The following is a 27,002-nucleotide window of genomic DNA, read 5'->3' as shown; positions in this document are numbered from 1 at the left end:
CCTGAATTGGCAGGCACTCTTAACCACTGTACCACCAGGGAAGTCCCAATATGACTTTTAAACTATGTACACATATCACTTTGATGAAAATAAAAATGTAAACAGTTCATCCTATAATGTTAAGTGAAGAAACCAAAGATGAAGAATGGTGTGTAAAGTATTTATAATTTGTATTAAAAAGTTGGCAGAGTGGGAAGAGAATACATGAGCATCTGTTTGAATAGGAATAAAATCTTTGGTAATTATTAAGAAATAATTAACTTTAAATTTAAATTAACATGTCTGATAATTACTATTAAGAAATTATAATAAGAAATAAATAACACTGCTTGACTCTGGTAAGGGGAACTGAGTGGCTGCAAGACAAAGTTAGGACAGAGCCTGTCACTGTATACGCTTTTGTACATTTAAAATTTTGAACTATGTGAACATATTATTATGTATTAGCATAACTAAAGATTTTAAATAAGTTTAATAAAAAGCTTTACCCATTAGTTTCTTGCTACTCTGACTCCTTATCTCATATCTGCCTGAGCATTTAAGTAGACAACTGGCACGTCATTCACTCATTTATTAATATGTGTTACTGTGTAACTGACTCTGTCATCTCCTCAATGAACAGCTGGAAGTTTTCAACAGGAGTATCAGATAAAATATTTTCATATTAAGTGTAAAGCTGGACTAGAAAAATCCTAAGGTACATTCAAAAACTAAAAGTTCTCTTCAGTACTTGGATTTTTATAAAATGGAATCAAAGGGAAATTAAACAGCTTGCCTTGTCAGGCCCAGGAATACTACTAAATGCTGAAGCACAAAACACAAACAACCCAGCTATCTGTCCTCTTGGTGCCAATTTACTGATATAACACCTAGTAAACTTAAAAACTAATCAAGCTCCTATCAACCTACTAACCCCCCAACTTGGCATGTGTATAAATGCATACATATACATGTGTGCCAACTTATATGACTTAAGGACAGATTTGAGCAGTCTACAAAAACAGAGGGTAATTTTTAGGAACTCCATTAGTGAGTGTACTCTCTATTTCTACCATAGGAGATAGCTAAATATTCATAAATGAAACCTTATACTTCCTGAAAAAAATTCTCTAAGACTGAGTCTGCTTTTTAAACTTAACTCCATGAATTCATTCAGAATTTTCAACTTCATGTTACCATTTCCAAAAATGAAAATCATTATACAAGCTTATTCTGTCTGGGATGACCACTCTGCCATGCAATTTCAATTCTTGATGTCATGTGATGGTAAACACTACTGTGGTTCCTTATATAAAGGAGGGTGAGTGCAGCATGCTGAAAGGATGGAATTGGCCTAAGTCCCAAATAACATCATTGGAAGGCCGAACCAATTGGGACCACCAACCTTTGGGTAAGGAATTAACATCCCTTGTTGTTGAAGTCTCTTTTCACTTGCTTCCTTAAACATCCTGAGACTAGAGGCTAAATGGCTTTATGGTAGCGTGAGTACATAACAAGTTGGTAAGAGAACTGGGTATCATTAGAGCATACACAGTAAGACTGACTTGTTGAACTCATAAAAACCTATGCCCTATCAATCAGATTCATACTCTTTGTGTAAGTGAAGTGGCCTTATGACACTACTTGTCATAGTTTCCTCTATTTAATATCATCTCACATAGTCCATTAGATCCAAGTAAAGTAGTGAATACTCACTAAATTTTAAAATTAGTGAGACAAACAAAAAACGAGTTAAGCAATAATCTGTTAAAGTGGAAGATCAATGAAGGCTTCCTTTAAAAATGTTACTCACCTCAATAGTTAAATTTTTTTTGGCCAGTGAGTGTTTGGTGTTCATTTACTTCTTCACAATTTTATTGTTTTAAGGGCTTGGAAAGACACTTGATGCGTATCTGCTATGATTATTAATCTTTAAGAACATGTTAGATAATGATATAAAAACCTTTTTCTGAATTGCAAAAAGACTCCTTCAACTAGAAATACTAAATTCCAATGCATTATTCCAATAATTTTTATTTTAATTTACTTCTTTTTTCAACCAAGACTTTTAGGATATTAGCTATCAAAAATAAAAATTTTTTTTAAGAAAAAAAACCACTAGCCCCAGACCTGTTAAACCAGTCTGTGTGACAGGTAATAAAGTTTCCTAGAGCTTCCCTGGTGGCACAGTGGTTAAGAATCCACCTGCCAATACAGGAGACAAGGGTTCGAGCTCTGGTCCGGGAGGATCCCACATGCCGCGGAGCAGCTAAGCCCGTGTGCCACAACTACCAAGCCTGTGCTCTACAGCCCGCGAGCCACAACTACTGAACCCGTGTGCTGCAACTACTGAAGCCCACGCGCCTAGAGCCCGTGCTCTGCAACAAGAGAAGCCACTGCAATGAGAAGCCCGCGCACCGCAACGAAGAGTAGCCCCCGCTCACCGCAACTAGAGAAAGCCCGCGTGCAGCAAGGAAGACCCAACGTAGCCAAAAATAAATAAATAAATATTTTTAAAAAAGGTTTCCTAGTCATTGACTGAAAAGGAAATAGAATGTTACGTAGTGATCTACACCTGAACCATGTCCACAGCACTTTGAAAAGGTAAGGATCTGATGAGAGAGTTTTAAGTCTGGCTTTCGCAATGCCAGTTCTTTGACATAACCTAATCATCTGAACTGTAAGATCATTAAGCCAAATGTCACAATTTCTCAGTATTTCTTCAAACTTTAAAAATAATTAAATCTTATGCTAGATGTATTTCTATTCTGCACTGGTAATTCAAAACAAAACTTCTACAACACATAAACACAGGAGACTTCATAAATTGTTTGCCTTTGACATCTTTCATATGCCATTTTACAATGTTTGCTAATTTTTCTGGAGTCACAAGAGTCCTCTTGTTATTGGAAATGAGGAAACTGAGGCAAGAGAAGAGAGTTGCTACTTTGTAGTAAGCAGGCATCTCTCTGGACACTGCAGCTGCTGTCCTGCTCTATTAGACCACAGTGCTTTTTTAAAAGTGCCTATCAAATAGGCAGCACAGAAAGCCTTCTCCTCACAGACATCCAAGGCATCCCCACCAAGAAGCAAGAGACAAAGCAGAGAATTCCTACCACCCCCCCACCCCCCAGGAAGAAGAAAGCATGTAACCAAAGCATGCTTCTCAATCCGCACTGTGGACTGGGAAAAAAAAAAGAATGAAAACAGAGAGTCAAGGGGGATCAACTTCTGAGACTCAAGACTAGGCTATTAGGTTTGTTCCACACATTGGGAAATTACTGAAACACTGCTTAAGGAGAAATGGAATCAGGAATTCCTGGGGTCTTTTGATTTCAATCTTAAACCCCAAAACAAAAACACCTAAAGTTAAAGTATTTCGGCAACCTGAGCGGTTTTTAGCTTATTCTTACTTGTTTCTATAAAACCCACAAGGCCTACTTGGAGTCCCTGATATTTAGAGCTGATTCCAAGTGTCGGCTAGTGGCCACTTTCCCGCGTCCAAATCCAAAAATAATGTTGGCGCTGACCCGAGCAAGACCTTCAGGCACGTTTTCCTCTGGAATCATTAGCCTCACACCACCTTGCGACGTCCTATCTCCGAGAGCTTCCCTTGGTAAGTATGGCAGACGTGAGGGAGAGAGTTAAGAGCAGGCAGGTACCTTTACTACGTCCCACACAGAAAACATAATAAAAACCCTGGGAGCAGGAACTGGCAAGGGACACCTTGCCCGGCCCTGGCTCCCACCACGATACAAAGACACAGCGAGAGCAACAGAAGCCCGGGTCTCTGCACCCCACACCTCACTCTGCAAAAGAGGCAGAGTTCCAGCGCAACTGAACCCAACCCTCAACATCCCCCTCCCACGTGGGTCCTCTCCCTTTCCCGAGCGCAGGGTCCCATTAGAGACAGGGGTCTGGAAGGGATCAGACCACGCCGGGGCTGGGGAGGGAGGATGAGGGGACCCGCTCCAGGCAGTCTCACCAGCCCCTTCCTAGAGGCCCTGGGCTGTACGTCTCCCCGTTCCGGGGTCTGAGCTCCCACGCCCGGAGACCCCAGGCCCCTCCAGGTCTCCCCAGAGGGGAACTCGAGGCCCCAGAGCTGCGGGGAGGGCTGGGCTGCCAAGCACCGGGTCCGGACGGGATGGAGCCCGGGCCGCGTGCGGCGGAAGATGGGAGGCGGCCCGTCGCAGCCACCGCCCCTCCCCGGGGCCCAGCCTCTCCCGGTCCCGGATCGCAGGCTCCGGGGCGGCCCTCCCCTCACCTCAAGGAGGCGGCGGCGGCGTCCGAGGTTCGGCGGTACCGGAGCCCCTGCGCGGAGGCGGTGCTGGGCGGGAGGAGACGCCGACAGCTCCGGCGATGGCTGACAGGCGCGCAGCACCAGGCCGGCCCGGCACACGGGGGAGGGGCGGGGCTTCACGGCGCCGGCCCCGCCCCGCCCCCGCTCCCACCTCAGCCGGCGAGCCCCGTGAGGTGACTACGTCCGGGGTTACTCGAGGCCGTTCACCTCCGACCCCGCTCCCGGCGGCGGCGCGGTCAGGGTGGCAGCCAGGAGAGGCGCGGGCCGGGAGGGCCCGGCGACAGCCAATGGGAGAGCGGCGCGGGGCGGGGCGACGTGAGGCGATGCAGATGGTCCGAGCGCCGCTCTGCCATTCGGGGCCCAGCGGCTAGGGGGCGGGCGGGTCCCGGGCGGCCGCGGGCCCTTTCCCCGGGGGCGGTGCAGGGCCAGCCGGGCGTCTCCCGCTCCCGGCAGCTGGGGGAATGGGGGACTGGCCCCACACGCCCCTCCCATCCCTGAGAGAGGGGCGGGGGCCCGCCGGCTCGCTGCGCGGGAAGGGAGCCCGGAAGGGACCAGGACTCAGAACACGTGAACACCTCACCGTGTTCAATCCCAGCGCCCCGAAGAGGTGGGTATCGCATCCGTGAATTGCCCAGGATCACACCGCGTGGTTTCCAAGTTAGTGCAGGCAAACTAACCCCTATTCTGAGACAACATAACCGGCCTCGCTGGGCTTGCCCGCCCCAAAGGAGTGTGAGGGGCTGGATCCTGAAGCATTGAGGGGAAGCCTCGATGAAAGAAGCTCTGTAGGAAGGGCAGGGTGCCAAAGGACAGGCTCCTGTGCCTGCGCCGAGCCCGGAAAATGATGGCAGTCAACTCCTGACTTCTCCGAAAGAAGCGTGCCTCCCCACCTCCACGGTGGTTACACCAGGCCTTTGAGAAGACGCCAACCAATTTTTCTAGTTTTGCCAGTTATTTTATAGCAACACTTTCATGGTTGCTGTGTGTTGAAAATTAATAGTAACTGGAAAGAGTCCCAACATATAATACAACTATAGGGCAGGAGAGAGAGAGAAAATTAGAGAAAATTGCACTTAAGAAGAATGGGTGAAAATTGCACTTCAGAAGAATGGGTGAGTTTAACTCCTTCCAACCCTGCCCAGAGTACTTTTCTGATCCTTAACACAAGCTTGTGCTAAAGGTCGAGAGGCACAGAGGATGACAGTTTGGTGCCAGAAGAAGTTCTGTGCCAGAGGGCAAAAAGTGAATAGGGTATAGATACACGACCTGAGGTCAGAAGTTCTTGGGTGGAAGCAGAAGCAGGAAGATGGAAAGGTTGGTCAACAGGGAAGAGTATTCATCTAGGAGCCCTCATCATACCACTAGGTGCTGGCTTCTCCAGGAGTTTACCAACCTACTTTAAAATAATAGAGACTGGAAACAAATTTAGAAAGAAAATGTGAACTTTACAGAGAAGTGACCCATGTTTCACAATAACTGTCATTAGGTGCATCTGTCAGTTGAACAAAGAGCGGAAAATCAGGATGTAAAGATAACTGAGCAAAACCTCAAGGTTTAACAAGATGTTTGACTTGACTGACTCAGGGGGGGAAAAAAAAAAAAAGCCTGGGAAGAGGGAAGCTTTGCCTCTCCCTAATAGTGCTCTATGAAAGAAGTGACTTTGTAAAGAACCAGAAATCTTGAGGTGGCCTGTTTTATTTTTCATCTACCTTTCCTAGTTCCTATTACTTATAATAGGTTCTTTCTTAGCGATGTTGCTGTTTATCAGCCTTAGGAGCACTGCAAAACCAGGGAGTGGTGCTCAAAAACTGTCCTGGGGCTTCCCTGGTGGCGCAGTGGTTGAGAATCTGCCTGCCAATGCAGGGGACACAGGTTCAAGCCGTGGTCCGGGAAGATCCCACATGCCGCGGAGCAACTGGGCCCGTGAGCCACAACTACTGAGCCTGCGCGTCTGGAGCCTGTGCTCCGCAACAAGAGAGACCGCGATAGTGAGAGGCCCACGCACCGTGATGAAGAGTGGCCCCCGCTTGCCACAACTAGAGAATGCCCTTGCGCAGAAACGAAGACCCAACACAGCCAAAAATAAATAAATTAATTAAAAACAAAAAACAAAAAACTGTCCTTATGGGAAACTTCAGCAAGCCCTTACATGGCCTGCTTTTTGACCTCACTGAACTTTTGAAGTAACTGAGCTCTCTAAAGAACTAGCCAAGGAAAGGCCTAATGAATGAGCTGCTGTGAGAGAAAATGAAGAATGAGTTAGGATACACCAAGACCACTTACATATGATATAATAATCTAATTATTATTATCAAACGGTAAGACAACTGGGCAGAGAGCTGTGTCTCTAAGACAGTACACCTGGAATTTCAACAACTCCTGAGTTTTGTGCTGTTTGGTGCATGCCACAACCTGCCTATCTCTACTACAGGCTCTTTAGAGCTGTTCCATGGGTACTTGCCACACAAGCTTATGTCTGTAAAAAGTGGAGGAGGAAAGCTAAAGGGTGGAGAGAACTTACTATATAAGACTAACAGGTGTAACAGAAGGGAGTGAGTGGCACATTTCTAGATGCTGAAACTAGAGGCTGTAATGGGCTGAATTGTGTTCTAAAATTTCTATGTCCAAGTCCCAACCCCCAGCACCTCAGAATGTGAGTATATTTGGAGATAGGCTCTTTCTTTAAAGAGGAAATTGAATTAAAATGAGGTCATTAGGTGGGCCCTAATTCCAAATGACCGGTGTCCTTATAAGAAGAGGAGAGTAGGACACAGACACACATACAGGGAAGACCATCTGTGAATCACAGTTGATGAAGCACTTACCAGAATGTGGCTTTTTTGCTGGAGAAGATGGCCATCTACAAGCCAAAGAGAGAAGCCTGAGAAGAAACCAACTCTGCTGACACAATCTTGGACTTACAGCCTCTAGAATTGTGAAGAAATAAACTTCTATTGTTTAAGCCACCCAGTCTGTAATACTCTATTATGGCAGCCCTAGAAAACTAATACAAGTTCCCAAATATCAAATGGCCTTCAGGTTTTTCAAGAAGGTTAGATAAAGTTACCAGGGATTTTTTCCTAAGCATTCTAGCTACCTTCCAACCTTAAAGATGGTCTCTTGGGACTTCCCTGGTGGTCCAGCGGGTAAGACTCGGCATTCCCAATGCAGGGGGCCCGGGTTCTATCCCTGGTCGGGGAACTAGATCCCACATGCATGCCACAACTAAGAGTCCGCATGCCACAACTAAAAGATCCCGCATGCCGCAACTAAGACCCGGCACACCCAAAATTAATTAATTAATTAATTAATTAATTAATTTTAAAAAAAAAGATGGTCTCTCACCCTACTACAGGGAAAATAAGAAAAGCCTGAGGGCATCCCTGTCTTTAAGATGATCCCAATCTAGTTGGGAAGACAAAACTAAACACCAAAACAGAGTGTCTAGATCTTACTCCTTAAATGATAACCATGTAAGTTTTATAAGAGCCATAGATAGGAGAGGATAAATTCTCAAATCTGAGTAAGCCCAGAAATACATAACAGTATGTGTGTCACTGTCTGGGACATTTTAGCACTTCATTGTCAATTCTACTTTAGTTTATGGTAGTGTTTCTCAAAGTATGTTCCACAGACCACCTTGAAACAGAATCAGTAGGTGCTTGTTAACAATACAGATTCCCCGGCTTCCCTGGTGGCACAGTGGTTGAGAATCTGCCTGCCAATGCAGGGGACACGGGTTCGAGCCCTGGTCTGGGAAGATCCCACATGCCGCGGAGCAACTAGGCCCGTGTGCCACAACTACTGAGCCTGCGCGTCTGGAGCCTGTGCTCCGCAACAAGAGAGGCCGCGATAGTGAGAGGCCCGCGCACCGCGATGAACAGTGGCCCCCGCTTGCCGCAACTAGAGAAAGCCCTAGCACAGAAACGAAGACCCAACACAGCCAAAAATAAATAAATAAACAAATAAAAGAGTAAAAAAAAAAAAAACAGTCTACAGTGGGGCTGGGAATCTGTATTTTTTTTAAAATAAATTTATTTATTTATTTATTTATTTTTGGCTGTGTTGGGTCTTCGTTTCTGTGCTAGGGCTTTCTCTAGTTGCGGCAAGCGGGGGCCACTGTTCATCGCGGTGCGCGGGCCTCTCACTATCGCGGCCTCTCTTGTTGCGGAGCACAGGCTCCAGACGCGCAGGCTCAGTAGTTGTGGCACACGGGCCTAGTTGCTCCGCGGCATGTGGGATCTTCCCAGACCAGGGCTCGAACCCGTGTCCCCTGCATTGGCAGGCAGATTCTCAACCACTGTGCCACCTGGGAAGCCCTGTAGACTTTTTTTTAAAGCAGTAATTATTCACCCTGGAGTTAAGAACAACAATTTAGGATTTATCATTATTGTCCCCCTCTTTGCTACCACGTCTCTGATAAACAGCAATGTGTCCTACACCTGTACTTCCTAGACAGGAAAGTCTGTCAGGTCAGGCCAAAGTTGAACCAAGGGAGGAAAGAAAGTGCCTGAATAGAAAATGGACCCATGAAGAGCACCCTGTCCTGGTGGCTATCTGGCCACGGTTCCAAATTCCTTAAGTGGCAATGTCAGTGATGGACCTTTAGGACAAAGGATAGGGGATACACTGGGATGTTATTTCCCACTGGTCCCCAATATAGAACATATACTCTTATCTGGCTTCCAGCTCTTGCCATGCTTACTCCTACCTTTGCTTATGCTGGCAAACTTGTCCTTCCCCCTTCCTAATTTTCTGAATTTTTCTAGTCCTTGGGAGCCCATTTTCTCTAAGAAGATCTCTTTTACATGTCCAGCTCCTACTGATTTATCCTTCCTCTGAATTCCTCTAGCAATCTGGTCACCACCACATGGTTCAGCATTAGACTAAAATTTTTTGTGTCTATGTTGGTTTTAGCTCTCCAGCTGAATTTTAATCTTAAAGGCAGAGAGCATGTCTTATAGTTTGGTACTTCCCCTCCATAGCTAGGTAGAGATATTTGTACAGGCTTCACTGACTGAAATAAAGGCTGGCTCTGTACCTGAGGGGCCACTCTGCTCCTGATGTCTGCTTGTCCGTCTTCAGGTCACTTCTGGGAGGCAAAACCTCCAGTAGGATACTTAGCTGCTTTACAGATGGACAGACTTCATCAAGAAAGTCAGTGCCTTGAGCAGAATTGAGGCTCCAGTTGTGAGATAGAAGAAAAAGAAGACACTAGGCCTTATCAGAACACTATGTTCCTTTGCTCTAGTCAACCATTCAGGTTTGTCCAGGGTTAAAAGCCCGAGGGAACTTCACACCATAAGGTCAGAAAATGTCCTCAGCGAGGCCACCTTGTAAGTCTGGTCCTGATGATGAAAGGTAGGATTACACAACAAAGGACAGTGTTCCCAGTGGAGACTCCCCACGATGTTTTCACATGGACACTTGGGTTTTCACAAGGCATGTCAGCTCTCCCTCCCTCCTTATTATCCAATCCCAGACACTTCCGGTCCCTATCTGTGCTGTCTATAATTGGCAGTCACCAAAGCCTAGGTGCCTCTTGCATGATACCTCCAGCATCTTTTTTTTTTTTTAAAAAGCCCTTTCTAAGTCCTATACACTTCATAACTAAATACCTAAAGAAAGTATAAGGGGACCTTTATCTGAAGGCAGGGAAAATCACTTGTTGAGGTCCTGCCCGATCCTGGGATTCTGACATTTCATATTGATCAGCTTTAAACCTTCTCATCTCTGACCTCACTCTCCCGCAGGCCCGTGAGAGTGCTCCCGGTGAGCTTACTCCCTGCTCCTGCCTCACCTTCTCTTCAGCTTCCCCAGCGTCTCCATTTCTCCCGTGTCCAACCCAGCTTTCTCCTGCTGCATTTCTCCTGCTACCTCCCCTCCTCCTTTCTCACCTGTCTACCCCAAACAAACACCCTCACTCTCCACTGCTATTATTATATATGAAACACAGTAAATAATAAAATACAACACTAATAATTTTTGTAGAGCCTTTAAAGGAAAACTGAGCCATTGCTCAACTTCCTTTTATCCTTTTCATCCCTTCAGTCGTAAAGTTTCCCTGTATCATAACTTGTGCCAGAAGATTTCAGTGTCTTTTTTTTTTTTTTAAAGACGGGTTTTTATATTATGTATTATTTATTTATTTTTGGCTGCGCAGCATGGGGGATCTTAGCTCCCCAACCAGGGATCGCAGAGTCTTAACTACTGGACCGCCAAGGAAGTCCCCATCCCTGTCTTTTTATTTTTATTTTTATTATTTTTTTAAATAAATTTATGTATTTATTTGTTTTTATTCTTGGCTGCATTGGGTCTTCGTTTCTGTGCACGGGCTCCCTCCAGTTGCAGCGAGCGGGAGCCACTCCTCGCCACGGTGCATGGGTCTCTCACCACAGTGGCCTCTCCCGCTGCAGAGCACAGGCTCCAGCCGCACGGGCCTCAGCAGTTGTGGCATGTGGGCTCAGTAGTTGTGGCTCGCAGGCTCAGTACTTGTGGCCCACGGGCTTAGCTGCTCCGCGGCATGTGGGATCCTCCCGGACGAGGGCTCGAACCCATGTCCCCCGCATTGGAAGACGGACTCTTAATCACTGTGCCACCAGGGAAGCCCCATCCCTGTCTTTTAAAATCTCACCTCTGGTTAACATACTAGACCAGCAAGTGGAACGAGCAACACAAGTCTTGTTTATCAGTGTAACTACTGCGCTGATGTGCCCAAATTTCTTAATGAAAACGAAAAGGAAGGAAGAGGATAAAGGAAACCCAAAATGAATGAAAATAAAATGTAGTTTAAACCAATGAATGAGATGGCCATATCAATTGACTAGCATAGTTCTGGGAGTGAATACAGGCAAGCAGACCTGAGAAGAACTGGTTCTTGGTATTGGCAATCTTAGCCAACAGAGCAGCAGGGACACAGCCTTCTCTGTGTTCTGCACTGTAAAGAGCTGAGTTCTTTAATCAAGTAAACCAGGCTTTAAATCCTGACTCTGTCACTAATTAGCTCTGTGACTTTGAGCAAATGACCCCCTTTCTGAGCCTCAGTTTCCTTGTCTATAAAACTGAGGTAGAACACATACCTTGTAAGGTTGTGTTTTGGATTAAATGTTATAACCAAAATGTAAAGTTTCTAATGCAAAACTTGGAACATAGTAGGCATGCTGAAAATATTACTTCCCCCTTTCTCTCTGGGCCCCTCTCCATTTCCACTAGTGTTCAGTACAAGAACAAAATATCCTATGGACGCTCAATGAATTCAGGAATGATTGTTATTAAATTCACTACCCTACCCCACCCCAGGCCAGTATTCCCAGGGTAATAGAGTATGTGATCAGGGACCTAGGGTTAATCTGAATCCTTTACCCTTACTTGGAGGGAGCAAGTAAACAGGAGAACTGGCTGTGGCCGAAGCATCAAAGCGTTGGCATTGTGAGGGTATGCCTGGCCCTGCTAGGTCCCACGGTTGTACCACACTGAAAAGGCAATTTGGCCCCTTTGGGACAACAGGAACTTTCATATACTGCAGATGGGAGAGTAAATGGGGACAACATCTTAGAAAACAGGTTGGCATTAATTAGTGAGGCTGAACCCTGCTTATGTTATAACCCAGCGTCCATTTCTGGATTTATACTCTGGAGAAACTTTCAAATGTGCCCCAGGAACACTGTTCCTTATGGCCCCAAACTGGAAGCAACCCAATGTCTCTCAGCAGTAGAACAGATAAATAAGTTATGGTACATTCATACAGTGAAATATTATAAAGCAATGAGAATGAACACATTATTGGTACACGAAACAATATGGATGAGTTTTACAGACATAATGTTGAGCAAAGAAAGTCAGACACACAAGAGTGTGTTTCCTGTTATACATAGTTCAAAAATAGGCAAAACTCATCTGTGGTGGTAAAAAATCTGGATAATGGTTACTCCTGATGGTGGGTAGTGACTGGGAGACAACATAGAGAGAGGTGTATTCACTTTGTGTTATACATAATAAAAAGTTTACTTTAAAATACATAGGGTATGATCTATCCATTTATATAAGTGCAAGAGCAGGTAAAAAAATTTTTAAGTATTTTTAGTGATACATATGTAGATAGTTAACTATTTTTATAAATTTATTTATTTATTTATTTTTTGGCTGCATTGGGTCTTCATTGCTGCGTGTGGGCTTTCTCTAGTTGCAGCGAGCGGGGGTTATTCTTCGTTGCGATGCGTGGGCTTCTCGTTGTGGTCGCTTCTCTTGTTGCGGAGCACGGGCTCTAGGAACGCAGGCTTCAGTAGTTGTGGCACGTGGGCTCAGTAGTTGTGGCTCACGGGGTCTAGAGTAGTTGTGGCGCACGGGCTTAGTTGCTCCGCAGCCAGGGCTCGAACCTGAGTCCCCTGCATTGGCAGGTGGATTCTTAACCACTGCGCCATGAGGGAAGCCCTGATAGTTCACTATTTTTAAAAAGCATGGGAAAATAATGACTGGGAGAAGGGAAAGGAGTGTGACCAGAGGGACAGACATACAAGGAGCTTCTAAGCTACTGACAATGTTCAATTTCTTACTTTGGGTGATGATTACATAATGTTCACATTATTATTATTATTAAAAATATGCTTATGTTCTATATACTCTTCTATATGTATGCTATATTCCACAATAAAAGAATTTAAAATAAACCCAAACAAACAAATAAAAAACATACACCCTTAAAAGACAGAGTAGCAGAGTGTGGCATTGAGGTAATAATTTTAGAGCTGGAAGAGGCCTTCGAAACAATCTCGTCCAACCATTTCATTAAAGGAACTGAAACAGAGGCCAGAGAAGGTAAGTGACTTCCTCAAAGTGATTCAGTCGATTACAGAGCCTAAGTACTCCTCCCATAGACCCACCCTGTTTCCTACTATCTTCCAGAGTTACATCTCTCACCTGCACACAACATAAAACTCACCTATGTTATAGCTTTTTTTCCTCCTAAATTTGAAATTTTTTGTGTGGGGAAATGAGATCAGGAGAGAAATCCTCTCCTCCACAGATACTGCAAACACTTAGAAAACCAGCCAAAATGTCTGTAATAGGAAAGAAAAAAATGTCTAGTAGTAGAGAAGCAGTTCTGGGTCTGTTTTTTCTACTACTGGATATTTTGACTCGTTAATGAAGCTCTCCCACTTCTCTGTACCCCACAGTATGGCTGCTCCAACCTGCAGGCTGACTTTTGGGAAGGGTCTGAGAGCCGGTAAAAGAAAACTTTTCTGCTTTTTTGTACGAGCACAAGGTCTCTTTTGGGAAGAGTGAGCTTTCTGCCACCTTGTGACAGAGAATGAGAATAGCCCTCAGAGCCTTTCCTACCCCTGCTCCAAGGTGGCAGCACTGTAACGGGGCATCCAGGAACTAATCTACAGAAAATTTCAGACAGAGTGACAGCAGGGGAAAGTGTCTGACACCATAAGGGAGCAGAGAACGATGCAATCATGTTAAGGAAATCATGTAAGCAAAAACCATGAAGCCCAGGAAAGGCAATGGAGCCCCTTTATTCTCTGCCCACCAGCCCTGCTAGGAGAATCAGGCAACTGAGACAGTGCTGGTCTGGACCAATCAAGATTTGAGGCACTGATGTTCCCTCTACTCAGCTGGCTTCACTTCTATCCTCCGTTCCATAGCCAAATGTCTTTCAAAGATGATCTACACTTCTTCACCTCCAATTACCTCTCAGCCAGCCGCCTCCGACTTCCACCATGCCGCTGGAACTGCTCTTACAGAATTGTCAAATCCAGTGGACAGTTTGTCCAGTGGACAAACCCATTCCTCCCTTGAAATACCCTCCTTTCTTGGCTTCTAGGACATCCACTCTCCTGGTTTTCTTAGCTCAGATGCCACCTCCTGACAGAAGTCTTCCCTGACCACCCTACTTAAAGTGGCCTCTGGGAATTCCCTGGTAGTTCAGTGGTTAGTCCGCGCTTTCACTGCCGAGGGCCCGGGTTCAATCCCTGGTTGGGGAACTAAGATCCTGCAAACTGCCAAAATAATAATAATAATAATAATAATAATAATAATAATAATAATAATAATAATAAATAAAGTGGCCTCTGTCATTCCTCCTTCACCTCATCACCCTGTTTGTTGCTTCATGATGATTATCACAATCTTTAATTATCTTGTATGTGTATTTGTATATTATTTATTGTTAGCCCTCTGCACTACTTTATTTTCAACCATGTTTATTGTCTGCTTCCCATTGTTTCACATGAACTCACACTTGGCCTTGCTCACTGCTAGAATAGTGGCTGGCACACAGTAGGTGCATAATAAAGACTTGTGGCAGGAAGGAATGAAAGGCACTGTGGCTGCATGTTCAGCAGTTCCTCCCCTCCGTCCACATTTCAGGAAACATATCCTTCAGTGACACCTCTGTCCTTTCTGTTTTCCCAAGATTTCCCTTCACGCTCAATTTAGCCAGATTTCAACCTGAATTAAAATGTCAGGAAACAGGGTAGTATTTAAATTATGCTTTGACTCAGACCTCATGAAATCCCTTATGGAAAGTCCCTTGAATCAAGCTCCCTTTACATCATTATCAGAGCGTCAGCCTCTAGAACCTTCTTACCCATAATCAAACCTATAATGGCTCCAATGGAGTAAGTACATTCACAGTGGGTAAAGAGACTTCAGAGGGTCTGAGTAGATCTTCATTATTGCTATGATCCCCCTAGCTATGCTATCACAAAGTCTACAATTTTAGAAAAATCTAAAGGATACAATTTTAGAAAAGTCTTCTACAACAGTTATCTGTGTAGGAAAGCCTTCCCAAACTGCAGGCAGTACCACTCACCTAGTGTACTTAGCTCTTCCTCACAACCTCTCAGCCCAGCAGTCATAGGAATGTGGTCCACCTACACTCACTTCACTATTCGGGAGTGTGAAAATGTGCAAAACTAGACAGGTATGTCTGTACTAAGGTAAGTTTATGTGTATAACTGTGAAAGAATTCTAGAGATCACTGGGTTGGAACGCTCCATTTACAGAGGGGAAAATTGCGATCCATAGAAGTCAAGAAATTTTTCTCATTGTGCCACACTTAACCACACGGGCTGAACTGGAACCCAGTTCTGTTGATTCCTAGTCCAGTGCCCTCGCCAGTGTAACTCACTGACTCACTCAGTCCTAGTTTCCTGCTCCATTCTAGAAATCACTTTCCTTAATAGAATCTCTCCATCTCTTTATGTCGGTGTGTGAATAGCCGTGCCTGTGTCAGTGAACATGTATGCGAATGTCTACGTGTCTCTCTGCGAGTATTTGTAAAGCATATCACTGGGTGTTTATGCCCTTTCTCCCGGGGAAAGCTCTAGGTAATTACAGCTCCTTATGTCGGCACCAGCGGTGAAGTCAGGTGAAGATCTTCTGAATCAATCATTAACAAACAAACTTGGTCCTCTCTCCCGTCAGGAAATGTGGCAAAATAATTAGGGTGGAACCAGACTCTCCCAGGGTCAAATTTGGTTCCAGGCAGTGAAAGAATTTAGAGACGAGGCTATAAGTGGCTGTGACAGACCAGCAGCATACTGTCTCTGCAAGGAGAATGTGCCCAAGCTAACATGGATACCATCTTGGTTTTCAGCCTAATCATTACATCCTATGATGCTAACAAGAAAGGTAAGTACTTCTCTAGCCTAGTATTCTGGGAAATCCAAAGAGAAGCCTAGAAAGTGTTTGGGGGTGTATTCCGCCAGATAGAGATACAGCCAATACTCAGCAGATGATGCTTTCCCCATGTTATTCAACCCAGAGAGACAGCTGTTTCATGGTGAGAAGTCTTCAGAGAGTGTGATGCATTCTTCCATTTTGTTCATGTAACTAACATTAAAATTCCTTTCACTGTTAGATGGCTTTCTTTCCTGGAAAGTACTGTCAGAGTTTCAGTCCTGTCATCACCTAAGACTCCTAAATTCATAACCCCTCATAAGATGTTGTCTTCCTTTTTAATGGCATTACATCCAAATAGATGAGGATGCTGTTGGGTGGGAAGAGCTGAGAAAGGGTAGTGTGAGGGTGGAATGGCACCGCTTGCTGCTCTTTGATAACTGTTTATTTAAAACATGATTTTTCAAAGTGTCCTAAACGGTTCATCTCTAAAATTAGCTGACCAAAGTTAAGGCCAAACAGCATAAGGTGCAGCAGTAACAAATTTAACAGATGAAGAAAACTCACAACACCCTGTGAGTTATGTGCCAAAAAGCATAAATAACTATGACCTATCATTCTATGGGAACCTGGAGAGATATCTTGTCCAACAATACACTTATTAAACTTTCAAAAGTTTTAATACAAGAAGGTAGATAAAACAGGAAGGAGAAGAGATAATAGGCAGTGTTTGAAGGAATGGGTTGGTTAGTCTTTCATTAACTTAGTTAACTCTTTTACCTTCTTTTTCCCTAAGGATAATAGACTGGTACCCAGTTTTCTTTATACTGGGCTAACTCCCACTTGCATAAATCTTGAAGTCCTTTTGAGGGAATGTCTGATCTCCCCAAGTGCAAGTTTTATGAGAAGGAACTGCATTCTTCTGTATCTCCCTCTCCAGTGCCCAGAATTCTCAAGAGTAAGTACCCAGTCAACCCTGACCTTTTTTTTCCCCCAAAACTCAGAGACAGCAGCTGCCAAGTGGAACCGCTGCCTGGTCTCTTCCTCTCAAAGGGCTATGCTAATGCGAGGTAGGGAATGGGCCCTTCCTGAAAAATCGTTTTGCCATTCCTGAACATTTTTACCTTTAAAAGATGCTTGTCTCCCCCAATCCGAGACCAGATCTCAAATATCCTGTTTAAAAGCTATGTATCCCCCTGAGAGGCTTTCTGGAAACCCATTTTTATCTTTTATTTTTTTAAAAATTTATTTATTTATTTGGTTGCGCCGGGTCTTAGTTGTGGCAGGTGGGCTCCTTAGTTGCGGCTCGCAGGCTCCTTGGTTGTGGCATGTGAACTCTTAGTTGTGTCATGCATGTGGGATCTAGTTCCCTGACCAGGGATCGAACCCGGGCCCCCTGCATTGGGAGCACGGAGTCTTATCCACTACGCCACCAGGGAAGTCCTTGGAAACCCATTTTTAAATGAACTGCTATTGACTCACAGACTTAGAGAACGAACTAATGGTTACCAGGGAGGAAGGGTGTGTGTGGGGGGGAGGGATAGTTAGGGAGTTTGGGGCTGACATGTACACATTACTAGATTTAAAATGGATAACCAGGCTTCCCTGGTGGCGCAGTGGTTAAGAATCCGCCTGCCAATGCAGGGGACACGGGTTCGAGCCCTGGTCCAGGAAGATCCCACATGCCACAGAGCAACTCAGCCCGTGAGCCACAACTACTGAGCCTGCACTCTAGAGCCCGCGAGCCACAACTACTGAGCCCGCGTGCTTCAACTACTGAAGAGCCCATGCTCCGCAACGAGAAGCCACGACAATGAGAAGCCTTCACGACAATGAGAAGCCTTCACACCGCAACGAACAGTAGCCCCCACTCGATGCAGATAGAGAAAGCCCGCGTGCAGCAGCGAAGACCCAATGCAGCCAAAAATAAATAAAATAAATTAATTAATTAAAACAAAAAGTTCTTCAAAAAAAAAAAAAGAATGGATAACCAAAAGGACCTACTGTAGAGCACAGGGAACTCTGCTCAGTATTCTGTAACAATCTAATTGGGAAAAGAATTTGAAAAAGAATAGATACATGTAACAAAAAATAAATTAAAAAATAAAATGTTCACTTATACAATATAAATTAATTAATTAATTAACTGTTGTTACCTAAGCCGTGGCTGCAAAAATCAAAAGAGACGGGGAGAGGAAAGAGAAGGAGGCGGCACCCAAGCAGCTCTGCGTTAGAAAAAACAACCTAGGAGCATCTCTCTGGGCTGCATTTACTGCAGTCACCGATCTTCACGGGACCCATGGCGGGAAGGGGGAAAGGCAGGGCTTGTATATTTAGTACCATTAGATACATGCTGAGGAAGAAATGAAGGAAAAAGAGAAGAAAGTACAGCAGTGGGCCATGAATGGAAGTGGGTTGGCTGGGCACCATTCAGATTAAGAACTGGCTTCATTTTCCTATCTGGCTTTTCTCCTTCCAGAAGCTCAGACAGAAGCCAAATGGCCCACATTCATCCAAAATCAGACTGTGGCTACCTTGCAGTGTCTTGGTTCTAGGAGCAAAGTGAAAGTCAACCTTGTATATTTGGAAAAAAGGCGAAAGGTCAAGCACACTCTGAAGAACCTGAGAGTCACGCTGTTCCCCGCAGAAACAGCACTGCCCCCCCGAGCTGTCACCTAACCCTCACATCCAAGGTTCAGATTGGATCCCTTGTGACAGGCAAAGGTGAGATTGGAAAATGAGATGGAGGTAGGCACTGCCTTCTGGCTGACGTCCTTGGAGGCAGGTAGAGCTTAGAAGCAACTAAAGCCTCAAGGAAATGGATTAGCCTCTCTCTCTTTAGGCAAATCTATGTAAATTTTTTAAATGTCATTTTAGTGCATGGATTAGGCTCTTTGGAATTTGATTAGTATGAACTGATTCCTATGGTCTGTTTACCCCATGAGAAACTGTGGGATACAAGAGAAATAACATCAAACAAGTGTTTATTTCTCCAATGCTCAGTTTCCATAGCTACAAATGAGAGATTTGACAAGATGATCTAATTTCTAGATGTGTAAGCCCAACAGCAAGACGTAAGGCCTCTCAAATAGCCCTTTCAACCTGCTAGTATTATTACAGGATAATCTCTAAAGGAGATTTCCACTTAAATATAATGTACCTAATGTTCCCTATTTAAAATGAATTATTTTGTAATAAAGCATCATCTCCTAAATTATCCATTTCATAACTTTGCATTTTTTGTAGCTCTCCTTAAAGTGGGGGAATTCTTGCTCAAAGATTCTTAGCCAAAGAAAAGCTAATATTGCAATTCCATCAGCACTGGGAATAGACTGCTTGTATTTACAAACTTGCTCCACCTTAATAGTCAGTTACCTAGCAGATGAGACCTAAGAGATGAGCTGCCAACAGGGATGGACATTAATTTAGAAGCTGGGCAGAACTGGAACTACACTGACGGATGAAAAGCCTATTAAGTAGATTTTGAAACAGTGGCTCCCAGGAGGTGGGAAGACATGCCACACTGAAATCCCATTATCCCTGTGGCTAGAGGGCACAGTTCTTCTATGCAGAGACAGGATCTCTAGGTTTTGCCTTCTCTTTCAATCATAATATCACTCAGTTTGCAAAGTGTTTTTCACACCTGCTTTCTCATTTTTGTTTCTGATCTTCACGTCACTCCTGTGAAATAGGTAGACCAAGAATTATTTTATTATAACCATCCTGCAGATAAGGAAACCAAAACTCAGAGAACTTATATGTTACTTTTCCAAAGTGAGATTTATTTATCTTCATCTCATCTGACCCTGAAACACATATGCTGTCACTTCAGAGAACTGATTGGCACTATGCTGAAAAAAATTCCACATAATTCTCCTGTTTTTCCTTTTGAGCCTGTTGGCTCTCTGTCTCTGCTTATCTTTGCCAACACTGTCTTCCTGATTAAACAAATCAAGGACTACTTCCCCTATAATTTGTGTACAGTACCTGGTACTGTGCCCACTGGCCTCTGAAGTAAAGAACTGTCATTTTCACATGGGCTTAAGACCTGGGAGAATAATTCAGAAAAGTCAAGTAGGACGTACAGATCTCAATTTAATATGCAATGACAGGAGGCCATTAAAAATAGAATAGGAACCACTGTCGGAACTGGATTAGATCAATTTTGGAGGCACGTGAAGGTGGTTCCAGACCACAGCCAGCATCCATCCGCACCCCATCTTTTCCACAGCTGTCTGAGTCACCATCATCTCTCATTTGGATTCTGCGAGAGCCTCCTAACAGGTTACTCTGCTTCTCCCAGGCCCCCCCTACAGTCTGTTTCCAACTCAGCAGCCCACTGATCCTTTAAAAACAAAGCCATCCAGTCACTTCTCTGCGCAAAAACTTGCAACGGATCCCCACTTCAAGCAGAACAAAAACCAAAGTCCTCAAACTGGCCTACAAGGCCCTAAGTGATATGGACCCATTTCCTTCAGAAACTCCCTCATCTCCTATGACTGTCGCCTTGCTCACTCCACTGCAATCTCTCTGGCCTCTGTGCTCTTCCTCTAAAACTAAAACATGCCAGACATACTCTGCCCCAGGGCTTTTACACTAACTGTTCCCTCTGCCTAGTTCCCCAGCATCTGCTTGGCTAATCCCCTCACCTCCTTCAAGTCTCAGCTCAGTTCTCATCTTCTCAATGAAACCAGCCTATCCTGTAGGTCGCCCAACCACTGCCCACCTGCACCCCTCAGACTGCTCCCTTACCTTTCTCTACTTTTAGTTTCTTTTCATAGCACTTATCCCCTTCTAACAAACCATAAAACTTACTGTACTTATTGTCTGCTCCCCCCCGTCCCCCCTCAGCCCTCCTTCCCCCTTGCTTGTTCCCATGGTAGAATGTACCCAGCTGATATATCCAAAGTACGGAAGCAGTCCCTGGCACATACTAGATATTCATTTTTAAATATTTGCTGAAAGAATGAAATTGAGGGGTACATGAAGCTGGGAGGTCTCCCCTTCTTCCAGCTCCCCCTTTCCCCAAACCGCTCTCAAAGTCGTTTACTTAGACTCCACTAGACAGACCTGCTGCAGTCATTAAGGCAAATTATGCTACTTCATGTTCTTCCTTGGACTTTGGAGCCATCTTTTTTAAAGAAGGAAACTTTCAATGGCGCTACACCCTCCATCCTTATTATCATTATGGCCTTACGAGTATGGCCATACTCCTTCACTCTGAACCTACATTAGTCAAAGGCGCCATGGGAATTTAATCCATATCTTATTAGTATCTCTATCCTCATTTATTCTTTGGCATTATTAAGGCCCACACTTTAAACCTATGGACAGATCAATGGGGCCACATTTAGAAGTTTATATCAGCTGGGTAGAGCTAGGGTTTTGTCAGGTGAAATCAAAGGCAGGATAAAGTTTTCTCAGTTGTCCTTTCATTGTTTCTTTCTTGTTTTATAGCTTTTTTACCAGGGATCTCCCAGTGTAAGGTCTATCCAGTGATGGGGGCTTCATCAGAGACTTTTCCCACCACTACCACCTTCGTAACTCCTGGGGAAAAGGAGAGAAAACTACAAGGATTGATGATTTTTCTAGTCCTCTGAAACAAGGTACAGAATAAGTAGAGGTGAGACAAGAATGGAAAGAAAAAGAAACATTTTCAGTCCCAACACCTGCCTGGGTCTCCTAGAATTTTCCTGGAGGTTGAGAAGTTACACACAGTTTGCATTACAAAATCACTCCATTTCTTATGGGAAAAAAATAAGCTTCTCTATAAAGAAGGTCCCAGAAATGTTTGTAGCTTGACACTATTAATAATCCTTCACCTCCACACAAGTGAGCTCACCATGTAGCCAGATTTGGGGACAGTATAAAGGGTATTAGTGTGGTGGGTAATTCCAGCCATTGTGCGAATAGAGAGGCGACATTTAAACTCTAAGCACTCGTTACAGTGATGACAACAACCAAGAAGCATGTTTTCATCTGCATTGTTTTTACAAAGAGCCCTCCCTAAATTGGCCAGGACTCAAATTCTGTAAGATTTCAGTTTGGGTTACATCCCAGTTCCAACAGGAGAAACATAAATATGAGATTAGTAATAACAAGATGCATATGAGCCATTTGTCCCCAAATTTGGCTTATGACCCAAAAACAATGGCAATTTACCTCTGTCCCTCCTATGCCCCATTAAATCGAGAAAAGCATAGGAAAGGTGATTTGCTAATCCCATACAGTATGTGTGTCGGGGCACAAGGACAGAGACCCTGAGAGGGCTGCTGGTGACAGACTCCCTTGCGTAACTTATCTTTCCATGAAAGCAGTGCAAGAATCAATCCTACTTGATCATGGAAAAATTCCAAATCCTAGTAAAGGTGACTCTGGGAAGAGACTGCAAAGGAGGTTAGAGCAGAGCCCATGATGCCTACCCCACTCCTGACTCTGAACTGGAAATTCAGCCTCTGTCTCTGAATCAGGCTGGGCCCCTATTCGTCTTGTGAGCCAGGAGAACTTCAAGTCAAAAGGTCAATCTCTTCCTTCTCTCAAGTTCTCTTTTCTCCCTTTTCTATTCCTCTCTCTCCTTTTAGACACAGATGAGGACCTAGAGAAGAGGCAGAAATGGAGCATTGTGGTCAAATTTCTGATTGCAGTCACCTTGTTGTTCAGTGGAATTGCCATTACAGTGTTCGTCATTTTTGAAGTCCCATGCCCTGTAAGTTTGCTGATGTACTGGGTCCTTGGACTTGATCTATAAAGACCTCCTTCTGTCCCAGAGGCAGGCTGGCATAATGAGAAAAGCACAGACTTTGGAGTTTGGACACACCTGCCACTCTACACTCACCAGCTGAGTGGCTTTGAGAAAGTTGTTTGCCTCCTCCAACCTCAGCTGCCTCATCTTTAAAATGGGACTAATGATATTTGCCTCTCATGGTGGTTATGAAGTTTAATGGAGATTCTGTGGGAAAGGCCCCTGGCACGAAGAGGTGCTTGCTAAATGCAAGTTCCTTTCCTCTGCTGTACTTGTATATTCTCTAGGGAGGATAGAGCCAATAGGAATGAATATTTTCTTTTTCCTTAGAAGAGATGATTTTCAGGAATTCCCTGGTGGTCCAGTGCTTAGGACTCCATGCTTTCACTGCCAGCCCCGGGTTCGATCCCTGGCTGGGGAACTAAGATCCCATAAGCCGTGTGGCACAGCCAAAAAAAACAAGAGAGATGATTTTCTTTAAATGGCCTGATGTGAGGCTTGGAAGATAATCAGATGCACAGCAGCCACCTGAAGTTAATACCAGTCATTTTCTCCCTTCAGAGTCAATGCCTAGGAGCCAGAGAGCTATGCCAATGCCAGAGGTTGTGGAGAAGGCAAAGAAAGGAAGGCCAGCAACCTGGTGTAGCTGAATCCCAGACTGACTCTCAGCCCAAAAAGGAAAGTGTTCTCTGTATGGCTATTGTCATTTGCCTAGAGAAAATGGGGTTAATATATAAATCCTGGGGGACAGGAAGCTGCTTTAATTATGCAGCAAATGTGGGTAATTCTTTTATGTGTCAAGAAATGGGCAGGTATTTGTACTACTGTTTTCTTAACATCTGCAGGGTCATAATACAATAGGGTACTTATTGAAAATAGCTATTTCTGGGCATCAGATATAATAAATCAGAATGGCTAGAGTGGGACCAGGAGTCTTATTTTTAAGATTTTTTTTTCACTGGACCACCAGAGAAGTCCCCCTTTTTTTTTTTTAAGATTTTTAACAAGCTCCCTAAGTAGAGGTGGATTTACTGTGAAATTAATGAAGCTTAAACTCAGGACCCACGGGACCTGCACAAAGGCTTTGTATCCAATTTTGTATTTTTAAAATTTGTATTCTTTTTCTTTAAAAAGGGTCCCTGAAATTGTAAGAGCTTCAGAGCCCACAACCTATGTCTCCATCCCTGCCCCTGGGTAACTCTGACATACAACACAGTTCAGGAACCACCACACTTGAACACAGCCTGAATACTTGGCAAAGCACCTTCTTTCTTCCCTGCCCTGGGGTTTCCTGGCAGGATTATAAATCCATATTGCACTTTGGTGTGTAAGTCAGACACCACACCACTGGCTCAGCATGGCTGCTTTAAATAGTTTTCCCACCAGGAATGGACGCAGCCTTTGAATACAAGAAAGTGATGGGTGCCTTCTCTACATCTAAAAACCCACTGACGCAAAGAGATGAGGACTCCAATACTTTTTTAAATTAAAGAAGGTGGCCACTTTTGTAGAATAACAGCACTGAGAATGGGTCTCAAAGATTATATAGTCCAGGATGGGACACACTCTTTAGTTCCATGTCAACCGCACATATCAATAATCAAGCAGAGGACTTCCCTGGTGGCGCAGTGGTTAAGAATCCACCTGCCAATGCAGGGGACACGGGTTCGATCCCTGGTCTGGGAAGATCCCACATGCCTCGGAGCAACTGAGCCTGTGCGCCACAACTACTGAGCCTGCGCTCTAGAGCCCGTGAGCCACAACTACTGAGCCCATGTGCTGCAACTACTGAAGCCTACACACCTAGAGCCATGCTCCGCAACAAGAGAAGCGACCACAATGAGAAGCCCGTGCACCGCAACTAAGAGTAGCCCCCGCTCGCCGCAACTAGAGAAAGCCCGTGTGCAGCAACGAAGACCCAATGCAGCCAAATAATAATAATGATAATAATAATAATCAAGCGGAGTGCAACTAGAAGATGAATACATTCCAGAGGTCTAATGCACAGCATAGCGATTATAGTCACCATATTGTACACTTCAAAACTGCTAAGAGACTAGATCTTTTACATTCTCACCACAAAAAAGCAATGATAATTATGTGACGTGATGGGATGTTAGCTAAAGCTACCGTGGTAATCACAATGCAATTTATAAATGCATCAAATCAACACATTGGACACCTTAAACTTACACAATGTTATATGAAAATTAAATCTCAATTTTAAAAAATCAAGCATGGCACTCTTTCCACCCAGGCATGGCATCAATCTTTTTTATTACAGTGCTTTAGGTATCCAATGCCAACTTATTTGTCATCTCTGGTCTAGGTTAATATTTTCTATAATCCTGTTTCTGCTAATGTTAGATGATGAGCCCATGTAAATTAGTATAATTCTATAATTTGGTGTATTTTTAGTTCTTTAATCCAATCAACATTATCATTTCTACTGAACATTGAAAGAAATAGGCCTGAAGGGGACTAAAAAGTCTAGTCCAGAATTAGAAGAAGCCACGTAACAGCAACTCTGATTGAATTTCTCCCATGAACAAAATAAGCTACTAAATGATAAAGGAATTAATTTTAAAAAAGAAATTTTATACACACTGCCTCATTTGAGCCTCATAAAAATCCTGGGAAGTAGCTAGGGCAGGTATCTACATCTTACTGATACTTAAACTAAGGCTTAGAAAGGTTATTGACTTTCCCATGGTCACACAGCTAGTGGAAACAGAACTAAAATTCAGGTCTTTTAATTCCTATACTGGATTTATTGGCTTATTCATCTCTTCCACAAAATTTTACTGAAAGCCTTCTATGTGCCACGTTCCCTGCCTTCAAGAGGCTTAGAGTCTACGTTCATAACAGTTAAGCATTTAGAAAGTACATACAAAATCAGATGGGACACGGTATAATGAGAGTGGAATGGGATTAGTAAAAAATATTTGGTCCACATTGACCCAGATCTTTGCCCCTTCTCAAACAGAGTGAGATTGTTTGGGCCTGATTCCAGGAATGAAGTAGAATCCCTGTGCATCTGGGATCCAAAGTAGCTGCACATCCAGGGCCTTTTCCATTCAAGGCAAATCGGTCAAACAAGGGATGGCTGGGCTGTTTACTAGGAGGTTATTGGTTCCAACAAACTGTAGGTTCTCATACATAAGTGCACCTTGCTGATACTTTCTCAGTGTAAAGCACAATAACTTTTCCTAGAATTGGTGGCTAACAAAGGCGAAATGATGTGAACTTGGAGTTACACGGGGTTTTGTACTAAGCTATCCCTTTGTTGGTACATTAAGAAATACCCATTTGCATCCTTCTTTATCTTTCATATTTCCTTTCAATCTCTAGGTTGGACAAGATGCTCCCAAATCATCAAGCCCCAAGAAAGCTGCAGAGATCACTGTGGTCCACGAGACATACTTCTGAAAAGTTCTGCTCCGCCTCACACACTGAATGAAAGATACTACATTGTCTTCTCCCTACTATTAATCAGTGTGGGCAGATTCTTGCCAATTTTACCCTCGTATCTTCAGCAGGGACATTACGATCAGACAGTAATGCCAGGCCAATGAGGGGGAAGCCTGGGCTCCAGAGTTACTCTCATGCCTTTGCTACTGACTTAGCCACAAGCCTCTGAAATTCACTTGGTAATCCCACAAAAAATGGATATTTTTTTCATCCCATCAAATGAAAACAAAAAGTCTTCCCTCTAAGCACTATGAATGGACCCATTACTCTCTTTGACAAAAGGTTTAAACACAGCCTCCAAGGAACTGAGCAAAGCAGCCCTTGGTGTGGCACATTCACCAAGTCCTCTATTGTCCTCTCTGCTGACCTCACGCGCACTGGCTCTCAGCCGGCTGAGGGTGGGGCTCCTGTTTTCCCAGGCTGGCATTCAGAGGGCTTTATGACTTAGCCTCTGCCACTACATGCAGCTCTCCACACACTGGGGAAGGGAACGTGACCCTAAGCGTTCCAAAAGTCCTCCTCGTGACTCATCCCCAAAGCGCTTAGGGACTGCATACAAATAGGATCCAGACTGGGAATTCCCTGGTGGTCTAGTAGTTAGGACTCGGCACTTTCACTGCTGTGGCCTGGGTTCAATCCCTGGTCGGGGAACTGAGATCCTGCAAGCTGTGCAGCGCAGCCAAAAGACAAAAACAAACAAACAAAAACAAATAGGATCCAGACAAGGTCTGCTGATAATCCAGAATTCCTAAAGTTGGTCTGACATTATACCTTACCATCACGGTGAGCTGCAGACATTCTGAACAAGGATTCCAGAGCAACATGATTATGTGCTCTTTCTCACAGAGGCACGGCTATAAGTCAAGTCTGACTTACTTAAATAAG

The 27,002-nt window shown here is 44.1% G+C and overlaps 2 protein-coding genes across 3 annotated transcripts in view; one reads left to right on the top strand and one right to left on the bottom strand.

Moving 5' to 3' along the window:
- Window positions 1-4,387, bottom strand: part of ACACA (acetyl-CoA carboxylase alpha) — a 231,396-nt gene extending 227,009 nt beyond the window's left edge. The window contains exon 1 of one of the 2 annotated variants that reach the window (XM_061177170.1): window positions 4,244-4,387. The gene's annotated coding sequence lies outside the window, so the exon portion shown is untranslated. The remainder of the gene's footprint in view (window positions 1-4,243) is intronic. The other variant, XM_061177167.1, reaches the window with a different exon arrangement.
- Window positions 4,388-15,858: 11,471 nt separating this feature from the next.
- C19H17orf78 (chromosome 19 C17orf78 homolog) lies at window positions 15,859-26,075 on the top strand. The gene is given in 8 exon segments (XM_061176448.1): window positions 15,859-15,916; window positions 16,902-16,958; window positions 18,345-18,533; window positions 18,536-18,628; window positions 21,362-21,471; window positions 22,470-22,610; window positions 23,208-23,330; window positions 25,998-26,075. Coding segments are annotated over 8 exon segments (849 nt in total).
- Window positions 26,076-27,002: the final 927 nt, after the last annotated feature.

The sequence above is a fragment of the Eubalaena glacialis genome, chromosome 19 (assembly GCF_028564815.1).
Source record: "Eubalaena glacialis isolate mEubGla1 chromosome 19, mEubGla1.1.hap2.+ XY, whole genome shotgun sequence".
Lineage (NCBI taxonomy): Eukaryota > Metazoa > Chordata > Mammalia > Artiodactyla > Balaenidae > Eubalaena > Eubalaena glacialis.
This window is presented reverse-complemented; position numbering and strand designations above follow the sequence as displayed.